This window comes from Coptis chinensis, chromosome 6 (genome assembly GCF_015680905.1).
Source record: "Coptis chinensis isolate HL-2020 chromosome 6, ASM1568090v1, whole genome shotgun sequence".
NCBI classification, from domain to species: Eukaryota; Viridiplantae; Streptophyta; class Magnoliopsida; order Ranunculales; family Ranunculaceae; genus Coptis; species Coptis chinensis.
Window position 1 is genome coordinate 91,315,104 of NC_141461.1, and position 17,225 is coordinate 91,332,328.

The 17,225-nt window shown below is 34.6% G+C and overlaps 1 protein-coding gene across 4 annotated transcripts; it reads right to left on the bottom strand.

Annotated features, from left to right (window-relative positions):
* Positions 1–922: 922 nt before the first annotated feature.
* On the bottom strand, positions 923–9,487 carry LOC147495371 (putative trehalose-phosphate phosphatase C). 4 transcript variants are annotated; one of them, XM_086564005.1, is made up of 12 exons: positions 9,278–9,487; positions 7,386–7,453; positions 5,025–5,088; positions 4,238–4,465; positions 3,874–4,014; positions 3,719–3,790; positions 3,106–3,231; positions 2,816–2,872; positions 2,622–2,723; positions 2,400–2,477; positions 2,121–2,261; positions 923–1,413 (listed from the first exon to the last, which is right to left on the bottom strand). In XM_086564005.1, exons 4-12 carry the CDS (start codon positions 4,424–4,426, stop codon positions 1,252–1,254), a joined length of 1,068 nt encoding a protein of 355 aa, XP_086420131.1. In that variant the 5' UTR covers positions 4,427–4,465; positions 5,025–5,088; positions 7,386–7,453; positions 9,278–9,487; the 3' UTR covers positions 923–1,251. The 4 variants fall into 4 exon arrangements, with proteins under 4 accessions (XP_086420131.1, XP_086420132.1, XP_086420129.1 ...); XM_086564006.1 differs by having other exon boundaries at positions 4,238–4,492; XM_086564003.1 differs by lacking the exon at positions 7,386–7,453.
* Between the last annotated feature and the right edge of the window lie 7,738 nt (positions 9,488–17,225).

Here is a 17,225-nt window from a genome sequence, read left to right on the forward strand (position 1 = left end):
GTACCGAAACAACTAAGCAAATGTTGTTATAACTTGAATGCTTAAAAAAGGTCTCCACTAGGAGGCAGCCCTGGAATCCTGGATGCCAATATACAAGATGATGCTAAACTCTGGCAGTGCTATGCTCTTTTCTTTATGAGGCCATGGCTTATTGACACTGTGGACGCTTCATGCATGTGATGGATATTAACATAAAACTTGCCCCCATGTTGCTGAAGCAGCAAGAACACTCCTTGATGCAGGAAGTCTAGTAGAAACGTAGAATTGTTGTCGCCTATTGTTAGGTGGTCATACAGGCTTTAACGACATATTATATATACAGGCTTTAACGACATATTATATAGTGTCTTGAACAGTTTATATAGTGTCGTCCATTAAACAAATTAATATGCGTAAATTAAAAAGTTATTTAAGTCACTATATAAGTTATTCAAGACATTATATATGCTGCCCATGGATGTCCATTTAAGAGAAAGCCTGGGTAGTTGTATAAAAGTTTTGCATTGCTATGTTATTTCCTCAACAGGTTCCTGCCTATAGCACCAATTATCACTTACTAATGCATCCATTTCAAAATCAATGAGTAATAGGAATCTTCTCTGACTTCGATATTTGAGTCCACCATTCCTAATTTCCTGAGGTTAAAAGGCCAATAGTAACAACTTTTTCTTGATTATTGCATATTCTCATTCCACATCACAGTATTTAGCACCAGCCACCTGTTACTCTGTTATTACTTACCAAATCTGTTACATTTTTGTTCCTTTTTGGATTGGCAAATCTTTTTTAAATGATATCAGTAACTTATTGATTAATGTTGGCGGGGTGGGTTACATTGATAAATTTAAAACACCTTATCAAGCCTCAAACAATTGTTCGTATATTAATTGAAGTAGAGGAATTTGCGGGCATTGATCATGTAGATGGTAAGCACAGATGTACAGTACTTATTTGAAAGAAAGAAACTTATACATCAAATTCCTTAAATATAATTAACTTAACACTAATGAACTTAACCGGAAAAGTGTCATTTAAGACTAGTTAGTTACATATGGGAAGCTCAAAAACGTAGCTCCTCACAAGCAACTACTTTATGTTCTGTACATATGATATATAGCATCATATCTAAAGAACCAACCAACCTGAAAAAGCTGATAAATCTCAAACCCTATATCTTTCTCCATCTTGCCTTCTTCCTATAGTAGTAGTGTACAATGTATGGACTAAGTGTTGGTTAATTTATGCTATAATTCATATCACTATCCTGCTGCTAGAAGAGTTTCTCCGCCATCTTGCAAGCCGCATAAGGAAGCACATCACCTCTGAAGGGTCTCGGAGAGAGTAAGAGGCTTTGGTTTCCTTTGGAATTGAAGACACTATTATAGGATAACCTTGTCCCTTTGTCTGCAAAACCTGCAATGGTTCAAGTATATGCAAATTATTAAACTTGCATTCAAAAGGAGGGTTCTCATAAAAAAAATTAGATATTAAATGTTCAATTTCATTGGTGCAGGGCAAACCATAAGTTTTTAGAACTAACTGCACAATGCAACTTTAAAACCAATAGGGTTAACTAGTATTACCCACTTCCTCCCCCTCCCTACTAGATGAGCCAATTAGGATTTCCCCCTCACTAGATGAGAAAATTAAGGTCTCCCCCCTAAGTACACACAAAAAAAACGTCAACTTGGGTTGATCGTGTTTTTTTTTTGTGTATTTGGAGGGGGGGGGGGCAAGAGACCCTAATTTCCCATCTAGTGGGGGGAAAATCCTAATTGTCTCATCTAGTGGGGGGTAATATCCGTTAACCCAAACCAATACGCAACAAAGATAAACTTAAAGTTGGTCACTTATCTAAGTCTTTCAGGGTTATCTGGTACACAGTATTGTAACAGTCATATTAATTGTGCCAGACACCATGTCATACACTCCCAACACACACGCACACACTATATATCATTCAAACACACTTCACTAAGCTTCATATTAGAGAATTAATATGTGATTAATGAATTGTTTCGAACATCAATTATACACGTCTTCCCATCTTGTGCATTACTTTTAATTAGACTGTAAAGCAAAGATTCTTGACATTGTACACTAATAAAATATATCCATACCTTGAAAGCGTCTTCATCAGTTCGATCGTCTCCAATGTACAATGGAACAACGTCAGGGCATTTTCCAAATCCTAGAGTATTAAGTATATAATCCAGAGCATGACCCTTATCCCATTTTATAGATGGGCGTATCTCCAAAACCTATTCAGAATATATAAATATAAAAGAACAGTTGTGTATGGAAGACTTCCGTAAATCCAGCACTATACTAACTTGTACAAACTTGTAAGGTTTAAGACCTAACCAAAAGCATCATTTAAAGTATTAATTTTATCACACCTTTCTGCCTCTTGTCAAATGGAACCTGGGATATTCTTTCAGAACTGACTCGACTTGCTCTTCAAGTGTGCAAAAGTCCTACAAATAGATTAAATTTAGTTTCGAAAAGTACATTTAAAGTTTTGAATTCATATTTTTCTTATCACGAATAAAACTAATATAGGAAACTTTTCACCACTTAAACTGAATCAGATGAATATAAGTAACTACATAGACACACACCTCTTCCTGAACTCGCCGGAAGTGTACAGAGACACAAAACCTATTGTTTTCAATCACGACTCCATGTATAGCCTTGGTCTTTTCCTCCAATGCAGTTATTATCTATATTAAGATGAAGATATCTTGTATAAGAACATGTAACTCAAACCAAAATTAAATTAATAAAGCAAATATAATGATATCGATAGACGTACCTCTTGAATTGCAGGCAAGAACTCTTTAGCTGGTTGGAAGAGCATGCCCTCATTGCCCTGCCATATTACAGTAATGTTATTGTGAGGAAGAAATACTAAGCAGTCTATTCATACTAACCTCAGTAAAACAGGATTTTGTTTCAAATGTTAATACCTAAGTTCATCTTATATAACATCAAGGAACATCATTTCCTTTAGTGATTATGCATGAAACAGATCATTCAACGCTTCATTCTTGTAGTGTAATTTAGATAGAGTTGCACCATTATAAATGTAAATGACTAACTAACCTGTTCATCTACAACTCTAGTTTGATGCTTAGCATCACTAGTGGTTAGAGGTGGCACTGGAGCCATAATGTCCATCCCATGGCTACCAGCGTAGTATACACTTGTTAACTTCACAAACTCATATACCTGTACAAAAGATAAACTTGATTCATAAAATGAAAAGGTTCCATACAATATGGAATATTGTTAGCTTATATACAGACATGCAGTGAACTGATAAAATGTGCAATACAAATGGTACGTTTCAGTAAACAGATATATTAGGTACACTGGTACACTCATACACCATCCTATATTTCAAGGGGACGTACCCCTGTGTTTTATATGTGTTTGTATCACTCTGCCCATGTATTTCTTAACAAAATAACTTTAAAAATGAATAAAGGACCACCTTTAAACTCATCATCCTTTTGTGCTCGTGGCTGACATTAACATATCAAACTTACTATTGAGAAAATGTCGAGTCCTTGTGCAATATGTTCTCTAGGTATCCTAAAACTCAGCAATAACCTAGTGTTCCGATCCATCTAATACAATTTAGTGTCATATGAAGCTATTCTGCTAAGTTGATGAATTGCCAAAACTTCTGTAAAGTAAATTAGAAGTATTGTACCTTGTCTCTAGACCTTCCACTAATTATAGCAGTTGGGAAATATCGTGCAACTTCACGAACTACCGAACGCATCTGCAATTCACTTTTTCCATTACTAAAAGTAATAACAAAAACAAATTTGTTATTGATTGGAAAGGTTTATATAAAGTGCTTACAGAATCAGACATGAAAGCACGACTGGGATCTTCTACAATTGGAGAGAGGGTTCCGTCGTAATCCAAAAACACAACAACTCTTTTCCCTTTTGCTGGTGTCATCATCCGATCAAACATGCTTAATGCGGAAGGATGTTTCTTCTGCATTAGTCACAGAATTGAATGTCAAAGAACAGTCACAGTAGTTTCAACAAAGAAAACATGCACAAAAAAAAAAAACACAATTATGTTTTTCAACTTTTTATGAGAGTGTCCTATTTAAGGTACTTGATAGCATTTGTAGAATTAAACATACACAATAATCAAAGAAACAGCGGTATACTTTCTCAATGATACTATATCAGAGCGTAAAAGAGAAACTTACAATCCATGAAGTATAAGACGCATCTGAGGCAGTATTTTCCTCGTTACTGCTACAACCATAATCTCTTGCCATATTAGAAAAGTTAGGTGTCCTTACGACACAAATCTGTTCATCATTCTCGTCACACCTAGCTTTTGAGATGGCTTCCATGGTTTCTTGAAATGTTCCCTGTCGTTGGAATTGTGCCATTGCGAGGTAGATTTTCACTAATATTTATTCAACCTCAAACTGCATTGCCAAATCTACCATTAGCTTCTGTGCACAAGACACAATGACCGGCTTAATTATGAACAAAAGTATGACACACACAAAAGGCTTTAAAAAGAAGATTCTACTATTGGACATTAACTTGGAATCAACACTAAATAATCACGCACTTTGAACGACAAATGTGAATTCTTTATGGTCACCAAAACTAATGTTTGTGAGAACTAAATATTATTATCGAAAAAAAAAGAACTAAATATGGGCCTTCTGACTCACGTCTATATATATTTTTCTTAAGCAAATGGAACTCCACTTATAAACAAACTCAACCTTTAATTAAGCACCTTTAACACAAAGAAGCATATTATTCTTGAGCAAATCTAGTTCTAAACGAAATCTACTTTCTAATATCAGTTTGCGTTTTCCAATGTAGTTGAGTTGCTGCAAACATTGTCAGTTGTCTAGGAATATTCCTAAAACCCATAGAGAGTTCCGATATTTACGAAACTATCTGGGTATGTTGCATCTTTTGTGCCAAAATACTTGGAAACAGTATTTTACGGCGAAATTTCAGGCGTACCTTAAATATTCTTGAGATTTTCCCTTGAATACAAATTCAGCAACCACTAATTCTCCTTTCTTCCCTGCAGTAAAAACGTAGCAGCTATTAGTATATATATTTTTAAGATATAAACAGGCCCACTAGTATATTGATGGCCCATATGTCACAGAATTTTTTCAATTTGGCTGTTATTCAAGCCTTCAAGGTGTACATCAGGTGATTTCTTTTAATAGGTAGCAACTTCAGATGTCCTTATCAGTTCACGAGTAACATCCTCGAGTCTTTATTATGGTTGTTCTCTTTCGAAGTGCCAAATACCTGGACTGCTACGTATATAATGGAATGCACGAAATATGACTGAAAATGTCGTAAACTTGGCGAATGTAGTGGAAAATGTTTTTGAAGTTTGATTACTGTTAGTTTTAATTTGAGGGAGAAATTCATTAATTCCAGTATTTTTGTTCTAGGGTTGTGATTCACGGTCCATTTTCTTTATTTTAACAAAAATCCTATTTACATAACTACTGTGAGAAGCTAATTTGGACCATAATTAACCATCCTAAACTAATCCATGTGGTGGAGAAAAATACACTCAAACTAGTCCATGTGGTGAACTAGTCTATGTGCTTGCAGTGAACGAGCAAGATATTCAGTTGGGACTCTCAACTGCCATTCGTCATGGCAGTTTATTGAACTTTTGAGCTAAACCATTCGCGGAAAAATATTCAGACACCAAAGAGTCCAGAGCTTTTGTGATACGCCCTTCTATCATAGGATGAAAATCCTCCACTTAATAAGTCCAAGCTAGGCATAAATCTGTAATAATACTTTTGGCAGGCTTCACCACCTTAATTAGCTACATCGGACACTTGGCACCAGCCGTGCTTCAAAGTCACATCGACGAACTCATGTGGTATATAATTAATCTCAATTAGAAACATGGAGCACAATTATGATGACACTATTGCCCACAGGTAATTAATTGATGTTCTCCACAACCAGCAGAGAGAGTAACAACGAACTATTAACTTCATAGTACACGGCAGTACGGTACTGCATAGACGCACCTGATAAACAATACTCTAAAACCAGTCACTTAAGGCCTACTTCTTTGCTAATTAAACTGATAGTTTATTAGTACATATAATCAAATGATTCATTCTTCTACTTTATCAAAAAAAGAATGATTCATTCTTCTGAATTTTTCTTCAAAGGACAATATAAATACAATCTTTTATGCTATTTTTTCAGTCTATGCATGATTCATGTTGTTATAGACTAATAGTTAAGTCCGAAAACAAGGCAAACATGATTGAAAAATACAGTAAAAATCTTGTCGTCAAATATAATAGTGTCTGCAGATAAGTAGTTTTGAGAATGAAACGTTCGATAAGATAAACTAAATAAAACAAAAAAGTGAAAAAGAAACAATATTAGATAGCAATGACTCAGCATTACATGGCGAATTGGAAGGTGAACTAACTAGAGTTTCCATCAAATGATGATTCAGCTGATCGACGCTGACATGATGAGCTCGAATTCAAGGAGCGCAACCAACTAAGTATACCTAACTATACTAGTTAACTGATAGGTATATAGCTGTTCGTTATTTTGACTCTAACTACCACCCAAGTTCATGTGAACACTTTGTGTTTTGAAGAATGATTAGAGTAGTACATCGTCCTTGTCAGCATCCAGTGTTTTCAGTTTATTTAATTATGATTCAGGATCCACCCCTATTTTCGCATTCAGTTCCTTAGTTAGTTTTTCATGCTATATGAAGCCTATATGAGGATTGAGTGATTGACCATATCTAATAATCAACAATGCCAACGAAAGGAATGAAAGAGAAGTTGGTTTGCCTCGAAACCGTTGAAGTCCATTCACTGAACAAGGTTTTTCTTATCTACCAAACCAAAAAAAAAATCAACAAGTGAGAAGACCGACACAAGACCCACAAAAAGAAAGAAGAATAATCGCTTTATTAGTAGAACAAAACAGAGGAAAGAACAAAAATTGCCCTTTACACCACCATACCACGTCAGATTAGGACACGTGTATGCATCAAACTTCTTAAACTATTTTTATCAGTCTATCCTCTTTAACCTTGACTCACTTGAGCGTTAATAAGCTAGAAAACGAAAGGGCTATGAAACTTGTTAGTCAAAAACAAAACCAACGTGCCACTGAAAGAGACCCTCATTCAGAAACTGGGACGATGAGGTGTTGTATGGATGGCACATAACAACACGTACATGAAGTGATGAAGAAGTTTCGAACCAGACATATGCAATCAAGAAGTAATATCAATTGCCCAAGAGGTAATACAAAGTAAATTGAATAGTATTTTTGTCGGTGGTGAGGTTAACACGTACTTACCGAAGACATATGGGCATTTGATTACTGTTTCTTCATACTTTATTGTATAGCTAGACTGATAGAGATATCTGAGATAATGATTTTACAAATATACAAGATATTAGCGTACTTGAGAGAAAAAAACAGGAGCACAACTGCCTATGTATTAGTCGTTTCATCTCAATGATATGATCTTACCAATTTGATGATCAAAAGGTATGTATAATCAACTAATCAGACCTCTACTTTTATTTCAGAACTTTCAATTATAGCAACCTCAACTCAGTTAGTGTGAAACGAAATAGACAACTAAGTAGTGGTGATTGTTGGTTCCTATGAATATGCAGGAATAGGCATCAACTATTCATGGCACAAAAACATCAGTGGAGAGAATACAGGTCTTATCATTAGATACTGAGTAGTGAGTACGAAGAAAAATGAATGAATCTTATGTTGCAACAGAGAGAATTTCCAAGGACTTAGAAATCTAAATAATTGAACGTGGAAAAAGATGGTACAAATGTCATGGAATTTTCTGGGCCAAAAGATGATGACACATGTAAAAGGCTTTTATGCAATCAATGACCCACTTAGAAAACGACCTCCTCTACGCGTCACATGCAAATCTCACATCCAAACATGCCCTTAACGGCTTTCAGGTAAGTGTCGTTATACTCAGAACAAGTGGCCCCAAACTAACGAGCCCACGACCGTTTCTAAGCACTAAAGTTTCAACTTTCAACATAAATTGATTTCGGTTACTCGCCTAGGGAGTATGTAGACCACAATAAACTTCAGACTTGATGAAGGGACCACCCATGGGGTTATACGGCCAAGATTGACCGTTCTCAATTTCTCATAGCTAGCATCCTAGATAAGGGAATTTTTTTTTTGAGCACCTGGTTTCGGTTGGTCCTCTGTTAGGACTTAGGACCACCTGTAGAATCTAGTGATTTTTTGAACTATTTTGCTGCCCTATTCAACTGTTTATGGACTCTTTTTTCTTTTGAAGCTAGATCCAACTTTTAAGTCATAACGCGAAGTTAGTTAGTTACTATTACTAGTCTTTCAGCTAAGAATATAAAAAAGAGAAAGAAAATGTTCTAGTTGATCATTTACGCTGAACTAGTGAGTTGTTTAGTTGTGACTCAATCAAGGGTGGCCAACGGACTTGATCAATCGCCCATTTATAGAAAATCAACTTGAATCAAAATAAGATTCTTGCCAACTTTTAAAAACAATTTTATATAGAAGGCCGAGATTCAAAACAATAGACTTGTCTACATCAGAAGATGTGATTTTGTGAAGTCTCATAATTCCTAACATTAGAAAAAGTCTTTCTAAAAGACTAATACAAAGAACCAAAAGGTTCGTTACCAAATATTTATGTCTACATAATTGAGAAATTAAAGAGCATTTAATAAAGGGAAAAACTTGAGGTAAACCAATAAAAGAACACTTCAGTTCGTAAGTTTGAAACTGAACGAAGACTGAGTAGAGGGTGTGTTGGTCATTTAATCATTGGTTGCATACTATTAAAGGAAAAACAGACGTGAACCGTTTTTAGTTACTTCTTCCTTTCTCTCGAAGAAGGAATCGCAGAATTTTTCTCACCCACGTGCGCCATATTAAGTAGTTTAAACAGCTTAAAAAGACTTCCGTTCGAAGCTGAAACTAACCGGTAGCGCACGACAGACAAAAAAACAAAAAGACTCTTCTCAGAATCATCCAAAATAAAGATTTTCGAACAAATCGACCAAACCAAACGCAACTGAACGCTAAAACATTGAAAGAAGGCAAAAAAAAAAATCAGGTTTTCTTCATGCATGAAGTTTAAACACATATAATCCCAAACTCACAGAGTAATATGTAATGTGAAAGTAATCAAAAAAAGAGAGAAAGAAATTAGTTACCGATCTATTGTTTTTCTTACGGCAGAGAGATATATGGTTTCCACACGTACTACTCTTCCTAGCGTAACGCCAACTAATGAACTTGGAAGAAGAAAGAGAGCAAAAAAAAGAACTGGGAAAGTAATGGGAAATGGAAATAGACAGAGAGAGAGAGAGGTGGAGAGCAGGAGAGAAGAAGGGGAGAGGGAAAGAAGGGTAACGGATTGAGAGGTTTATTTATAGATAGTGAGAGATTTGGAGCTTTTCACAAGATCCTTGCTCATTAAGTACTTTAATTTTTTATTTAATTACCAAAGTCAGTCAAAATTTGTCTCTAAACTCAACTTACCAAATTAACCTTGATGTTTATGTGTAATGGCTTCTCATGAGTCATTCTATAAAACAAAATTCTCTGACAAGAAATTTAGCAGGTCAAGAAATTAGCCATTCAAAGTGTCTCTTTACCCACATAATGACTGGTCCCAACTCCAAAGTGTGGCATGCCACCCCAATGGCTTGACACAACCATTTTTATAGGTGTGCCCCTATGGTTGTGTCAGATGCTAACAAATCTGTAACATTTGCCATTTTATTTAGCGTCTAAATTCGACAATATATATATATTGGTAATTTTGTGTTAGTTTTAGTCACCTGTAGCAAGTTTAAAGCCATGGGATAGGTCGATTTGCTGCCGCATGGTGAAAGACTAGGCCTAAAATCAACAACAATTTATTGATAATTATGTCTAAAATAAAAACTATGTTGTACAATAGAAGACTAGCTTGTCGCATGGTGAAGAACTGTGATTAATAAAATCATCTTTTCCCGTTGGGGTTGGGGTACGGTTGTGGTTTTTGTTGATGGACTATTGCGTTATAATAAGATATGACGTCATATATGACAACCATTGGGGAATGAGGATGCTGCTCTAAAGCTAGCTTCTTCTACAAACTGCACAACGTACGACTTATGTGAGAGCAGGTATGGTGCACATACGTTGAGCCCCAATATATTATAGTCAATGGTTACTCATTATTTGTATATTTTTGCATATTGGTACATACGTATGAGTTTTAGCTATCTGCCTATCTTTGCATTGTTACTAAAAAAACATGCCGTATATGCATTATTTGTTATATATCTTTCCTTCTAAACTTCATCTTACTGTAAAAAATAAAGCCTGCGTTTGTTCTTTCCTTCTAAATTTCATGTAGTTGAAAGACGTTTTTTGCCCTAAAACGCTTATATATGCATTTAAGATCCATTTATAAGTCATTATGATATAGTATATATCTTAAAATCACCGACTTTGATTGAGAAGAGTACGTAATAACGTAAAACGTTTTACAGTTGTTTTTATAGAGAAATCATGCATGTGCACATCCATTTGGAAGGAAATTTATTTCCATTTGTCAAGTATAGTCTCAGGATTCAATTTATCAAGTCGTGCACGTTTTCAAGCCCTGAAACAAAACAAAGCTACCTATTGTTTCTTTAGAAGAAACATAAGTCTCTGACTTCTCCGATCCCTCTTAGTAGATGAACCATGGGGGCATAGTAAAAAATATAGTGATATATCGTGATATTTGGGGATATCTATCGAGATTTCAGAGAAAGATATATAAATATTACGATATGTTCAGAGATATATACGACTACAAATATTGATGATATTTCGATGATATTTGTGATATTTTGAGATATTTTACAATATTTTGTGTATATAACAATTTTATTTAATATTTACTATTATATTTCAAATAAATATAAATAATATATCATGATATATCAAGAAATATCTACAATATCTATGATACTTGTCGATATTTTAGATATATCTACGATATTTACATGTGAAATAATGTCAAATATCTCCAAAGAGAAGGATATATCTACAATATATATCAAGAAATTAAATATCGATAAATACCCATATCCTAATATTTTGTACTATGTCATGGGGTACATCCAATTGAAAGACATTTATATTTGATATATTTCAATCGGTTAATACAATTTCAAGATTATTATAATAATTATTATTATTAAAAAAAAAAATTGGAAGTATTTCAACTTGTGTTAGTTTCAAGACAATTTGAATTTATCTTTATCTTTATTATTGTTGATATTATTATTATTATTATTTGAACTCGTTTTTTGGGTTAAGTATGAAGTATCCCCTTTCCTTTTATTATAACATCAAATAAATTTGTCAAATTTTGTTTTCTTCAACAATAGTGTGGAGGGCAGCTCTAAGTGTAGGTTAGCCCCCTAGACCCCCAAACCAAAACACAATAAAATAATGGGCCCACTAAGGCATATATTATGTCTTGTACTTTCTTCAACAATAATGTGGAGGGCCGCTCTAAGTGTAGGTTAGCCCCCTAGACCCCCAAACCAAAACACAATAAAATAATAAGGCATATATTATGTCTTGTACTATGAAGTTAAGTGGATATGTAAATCGTGCAACAAAGAGTTTTCGAACATGGGGTAATTCTAAGGGATTTAAAGCTAGTACCACTGGTACATACCATTTCATTGACCAAATGCCTTTTAATTATTAATTATAGCCAAAGGAAATTAAACAAGAAATTGGTCCCAAAGCTATTTTTTGGTGTAAATCACTTTATCCAATATTTTTTTTAAATCACTCACAAGGATAATTTTCGGGTGAAAATAATTCGAAGAATCAATTTTTGGGTGAAAATAACTTGTAAAGATAAATAGCCCGGATTTGACATAAATATTTTCTGATTTGGCCATTTATATTGTTTTACTATGAATAATGAGTGTTCATATCCAAATAGGTGAACGCATAGTACAAAATATCATAATAAATATCGAGATTTCAGCAAAAAAATACATAAATATCACAATAAGTTTAGAAATATATACAACTGTCTGTGATATTTCGACGATATTTTAAGATATATTTTAAGATTTTGTTTATATAACAATATTTTATTTACAATATTTTGTTTAAATATAATATATTTTATTTAATATTTTTTGATATATCCATTATATTTCAAACAAATATAAATAATATATATACCAATGATATGATTATATCAAAAAATATCCACAACATCCCCAAATACATATCAAATGATTAATTGAGTATCGATAAATATATATATATTTTTATATTTTTAAATATTATGGGTGAACGATAGGTATGACCAATGATATGATTTATTCATAAGTGTTTCATGTTGAGATATGAATGGAACAATATTGTTTATATGAATAGTGATTGTTCATATTACATACTATCTTGACATACCCAGCCGACCCTCAGTTAAACAAAATCTAATGGCCAGATCTACTTCTAGAAAACCAAACAAATAATTAAAAATTCAAAAATGACATTTTGTTTTGCAAAAGGGAAAACCTTCTTCTTCATTTGGACGCAGGTGGCAAGAAGACGCTTCTATTCCAACACAAATTCTTCATCTTTTGGATGGGTATATTGATTAATTTTAGTCCGGCTGCCTGGGGACGTCCAACAACATCAACTGGTCTAAAATTTTGAGTTGCATTGTTCTCTTGGTGCGATATATATATTTTCATTGTTCCTCTATGAATATATCTGATATATTTATATATATATATATATATATCGGCCCTGATCGGGCGGCATATATAAACTAACGAGAAGTATATATGGATGAGATTCCTGAAGAGGAGGAGATGGTAGAGGTGGCTGAATATGTTTCCGAAGAAAAAAGAAGAAGAAAAGACTTATGCCGAGACACTTTGGAGCCAAGTGGATTCAGCCGACAATTGATGAATTTCCTTTTTTATCTACCAGTCTACGGGCCTTGGTCTGCAGTGCATATGTGTATACGGTATACTTCTTGTAACTTGCAAGTAAAAGAGCCGAAGATGGTGAAATAGCATTACGTGTTGGAAAATTCATGAGGGCAAAGTTGCGTCTCTGAAGTCAATGAATTTTGAGGATTACTATCCAATGCACCACAGTGTTCTAGTCAGATTTGAAACTGATTTTTCTTGAACAAATAGCTGGTTTTAGGAATTAGATTTTCTGTGGAAATTTGAATGTTAATTGTTATTTTTTCCTGAATAGCTGGTTTTAGGAATTAGATTCAATCAGCAAGGTTTCCACTGCATCATTAATCTTGTTGTCGAGATACATAGGAAACCATATCATGAACAACATTGGATATGAAACAGTTTTAATCAGCAGGGAACCTTCAATAAGTTTGCATACTATGAGAGGAAACAAACTCTCATGCCCTAACACAAACCAGAAAGCTTCAAGACAAGCTTCTGGAATGGATTCAACCCATGACAATACCGCAAGTGCAATAAAAAATCTTATGGAGTCTTCTGGCATGGCTTCCACACTGTACTAAAATGATCCAAATATGGTTAATGTGTTCTCGGATTCTTTTTCATTTACGTATGAAATGGGACCTGGTGCACATGAGGCATAGGTCGAGGGATTATCAATAGCCCTTTTCCATTTCTCAGCTCTTATTTCTTTTATGAGAGCCTTTCCCACACGAGTATTTTTTTTTTAGTATTTTTGCCTGATCGAAAAAATGGGGTTTCTATTTCGCGATGAATGAAAGAAAAAAAAAAAAAGTAACTTTTGGCAAAAAAAAAATTTAAAATGACATTTTCGCCCCCGTTGTTATTTGTTTCTGTTTTATTTGCTTGGTTTTCTAGAAGTAGATCTGGCCATTAGATTTTGTTTGATCTGAGGGTCGGCTGGGTATGTCAAGATAGTATGTTAGAATAGTATGTCGACCTAGCCGGCCCGATATATATATATATATATATATATATATATATATATATATATATTATGCCAGGGGTATACTTGGCATTTCATTTATCCAAGCTGTTTTTAATTTCGCGTCAAGGGTATATATAATTGACCTTTTATCTACCCGGTCTTTGTGAGTGATTTGATTAAAAAAATGATAGTTATGAGAGTTAATTTTCCCCCCGATCTATCCCTAAGAGTCACTCCCTGGAAATTAAATTAATGTGTGTGTGTGTGTGTGTATATATATATATATATATATATATATATATATATATATATATATATATATATATATATATGCCCGGCTCCTAAAAGGACATTAAATAAGTATCAAATATAAAACAACTCACAACTTCACCTACAAAATGATTTAAAACCTAATTTTTTGCTAACCACAAATAATATTTCTACAAAAATTCAACTTGTTTGACAATTTTTAACATTGACAAAAGATGATTGCAAAAACTAGACATTTATGGACCGTTAGATATTTTGTCAAAAGTGGACAACGATTTTTATTTAAATTAGAGGATAACAAACGAGTTGAATTTTTGTAGAGATGTTTTTTATGGTTAATTAGTAGATTATATGCACAAAAATTAGGTTTTAAATCATTTTATTTGTAGAGAAAATTGTGGGTTGTTTTAGATTTGGTACTTATTTAAGGTCCTTTTAGGAGCCGGACTACTTTGTTTTTCCTATTTACTAGGGGTCGATTTCAGAGTCCGTCTAGGGCGCTCACAATCTCATGGTCGGCTATGATATATGGTGTGTTTGTAGTTGTTCTACATGCTAGCGGAGGTACCAAATAGTTTACATCAGGTGCATTTTTTTTTCAACGAAAAAAATAAAATAAAAAAAGAGGTGCATTTTTCTAGGGATACAAACTTAAAGTAATATGTTGCCTTGTTACACTATATGTAAATATGAGTTATATATATATTTATGAAAACAAAAGTAGACATTACAATCTTAATAGTGGCTATTAAGTTCGAGTAGTACCATGGAACATTCTTTCTCCTTTAGTACGTATATGTACTGCTCTTACCGAATTAGTTCACACTATAATTGTAATGATCTGCATCCTAATTAGTCGATATTGTGTCCACTTAGTCACTGCGGATTCATACAGTATCGGGTTTTGTCCAAACGGGACTTCCCAGGAGGTGACATCCTGAAATTAAATTACTCCCTCCCGAGCACACTTAACTATGGAGTTTTCACCAACCTCTCAGCCAATTGTGTTTGAAAAGGCATCAACGTTAGAGTTTGGAGAAACATTACTTATAGGTTATATCCAAGATCTTTAGACAGCTGCCTAAGCTAAGTAGGATTACATCATGGCACAACCGTCACCCATCCCTGGACTAGACGTTTTTCCATATCATACCCCTCTTTTGGCCACGCCTAGGGATGATATTGTTGTTCCCCAAAAACTATGGAGCACACCAACGGAAGCGAACAACCAATATCAAATGTGGTATAAACAACAACCCATAACTACAATATATGAAATCAACTAAATAACTCATAAATAAGTAGTAAACAATGTAAACTATTCACCAAATTAGCAAACCAATCAACCAAATAAGAGAGACAAAGATTTACGTGGTTTGGCTTGCACCTAATCCACAACCAAAGAGAAGCTCCAATTGAAAGATAATCAAATATTGTTACACACTCACCTTGGTTCAATAGAACCCCCAAATTCCCCTTTCTTATGGCCCCACAAATCTCTCATCAACTAGCAACCAATTTTGTCTCTTTATTAGACTACATTTTGTACTGGGATACCGAGATGTCCTACTTTTTTCAGCACTGGGATACCGAAATAAAACCATTCGTCAGGTTCGGTAATAAATTCGGTAACAAGATACCGAATCCGCCTCACTTGCTCGGTAACAAGTTACCATCTCCAACTCACTTTATCAGTAACAAGATACCATCCCAACAATTCTCCACCTCGGCGAGAATTTCTCAAATTCAAGCTGACTAATGCGCTACACCCAACTAATCGACCAAAATGCTACACCCAACGAACCAACCAACATCAAAGAGAGAACTAACCAATCCAACCATCAATGTCCCTAAGGACCTAACAATGATTGTACCATATAATGGTTGCCTACGTACCTTTTAAACGGGATCAAGCCTTTGTAGTTCTTCCATACCCCCAAAAAAGGGGTCAATCAACAACCATGCCCATATTAATGCCCGAAAGGGCGTGAGTCCCTCAAAGGATCACCAACAAACTTCAACACAAAGTGGTCAAAAGTACCAAATATCATCTCCACTGAGTATACTGAAGATGTTCCAATACCATCTCCTAGAGTAGGAGATGTTCTAACACCCCGAAACCTCATATGGCTTCTAACAACAAATGACTTCACAACTTCACTATGCTCATGGGCTAGAGCATCTACAACTTCAACTGTGGTTTCACTTTCATTTTCCATTGTGTACCCATCTACATCACAAGAAGCGGCATTAATCTCCACCTTTTGAGATATCTCTCAAACATCCGAATATACATTCAAATCAAAATGCCCAAAAGAAACAAATTTTTGTTTCTTCCCAAAACCACGTTCTTCCTTCACGGTAGAGTTTCCGACAACCATAGAAGTAGAATGATCTCCACCTGCACCAACCACACTTCCATTAAGAAAGTACAAATTCTTTTGCCTTGTCCCTTTCATCACCACACATGCACTTATAACAACCTTTAGAGCCCCATGTTCAAGCACAACTTTCATACCATCTAACTCTAAAAAATCCAAAGAGATGAGGTTAGATTGTAAATCCGGCACATATCGAACACCAACCAATTCTCTAACTACTTCATCAAACATCTTCAAACAGATAGTTCCCTTACCACGTATTCTGCAGATATGGCCATTACCTAACAGAACATCTCCACCATCTAGCTCCTTGAAGTTAGTAAATAAATAATCCCTATTGGGACACATATGCTGAGAACATCCAGAATCAAGAATCCACTCCCTCGTGGAACAACCAACCATCGAAGCAGTAAAAGAAAATTTTGAACCGTCATCACTACCTCCATCTTGTGCAACATTCACACTTTCAGTATTCGAAGAATCTTGGCCCTTCGATTTCAACTTGGGGCATTCAAACTTCCAATGTCCTTTCTTGTGGCAAAAGGCACAT

Bases quoted from the DNA above. Each gene is read 5' to 3' on its own strand.
- LOC147495371 (XM_086564003.1), bottom strand. From the start codon at position 4,426: ATGGCACAATTCCAACGACAGGGAACATTTCAAGAAACCATGGAAGCC. The intron at 2,873-3,105 runs GTTAGTTAGTCA...GTAATATGGCAG, and splicing joins CTAGAGTTGTAGATGAACAG to GGCAATGAGGGCATGCTCTT. The intron at 2,724-2,815 runs GTACGTCTATCG...ATCTTAATATAG, and splicing joins TCTTGCCTGCAATTCAAGAG to ATAATAACTGCATTGGAGGA.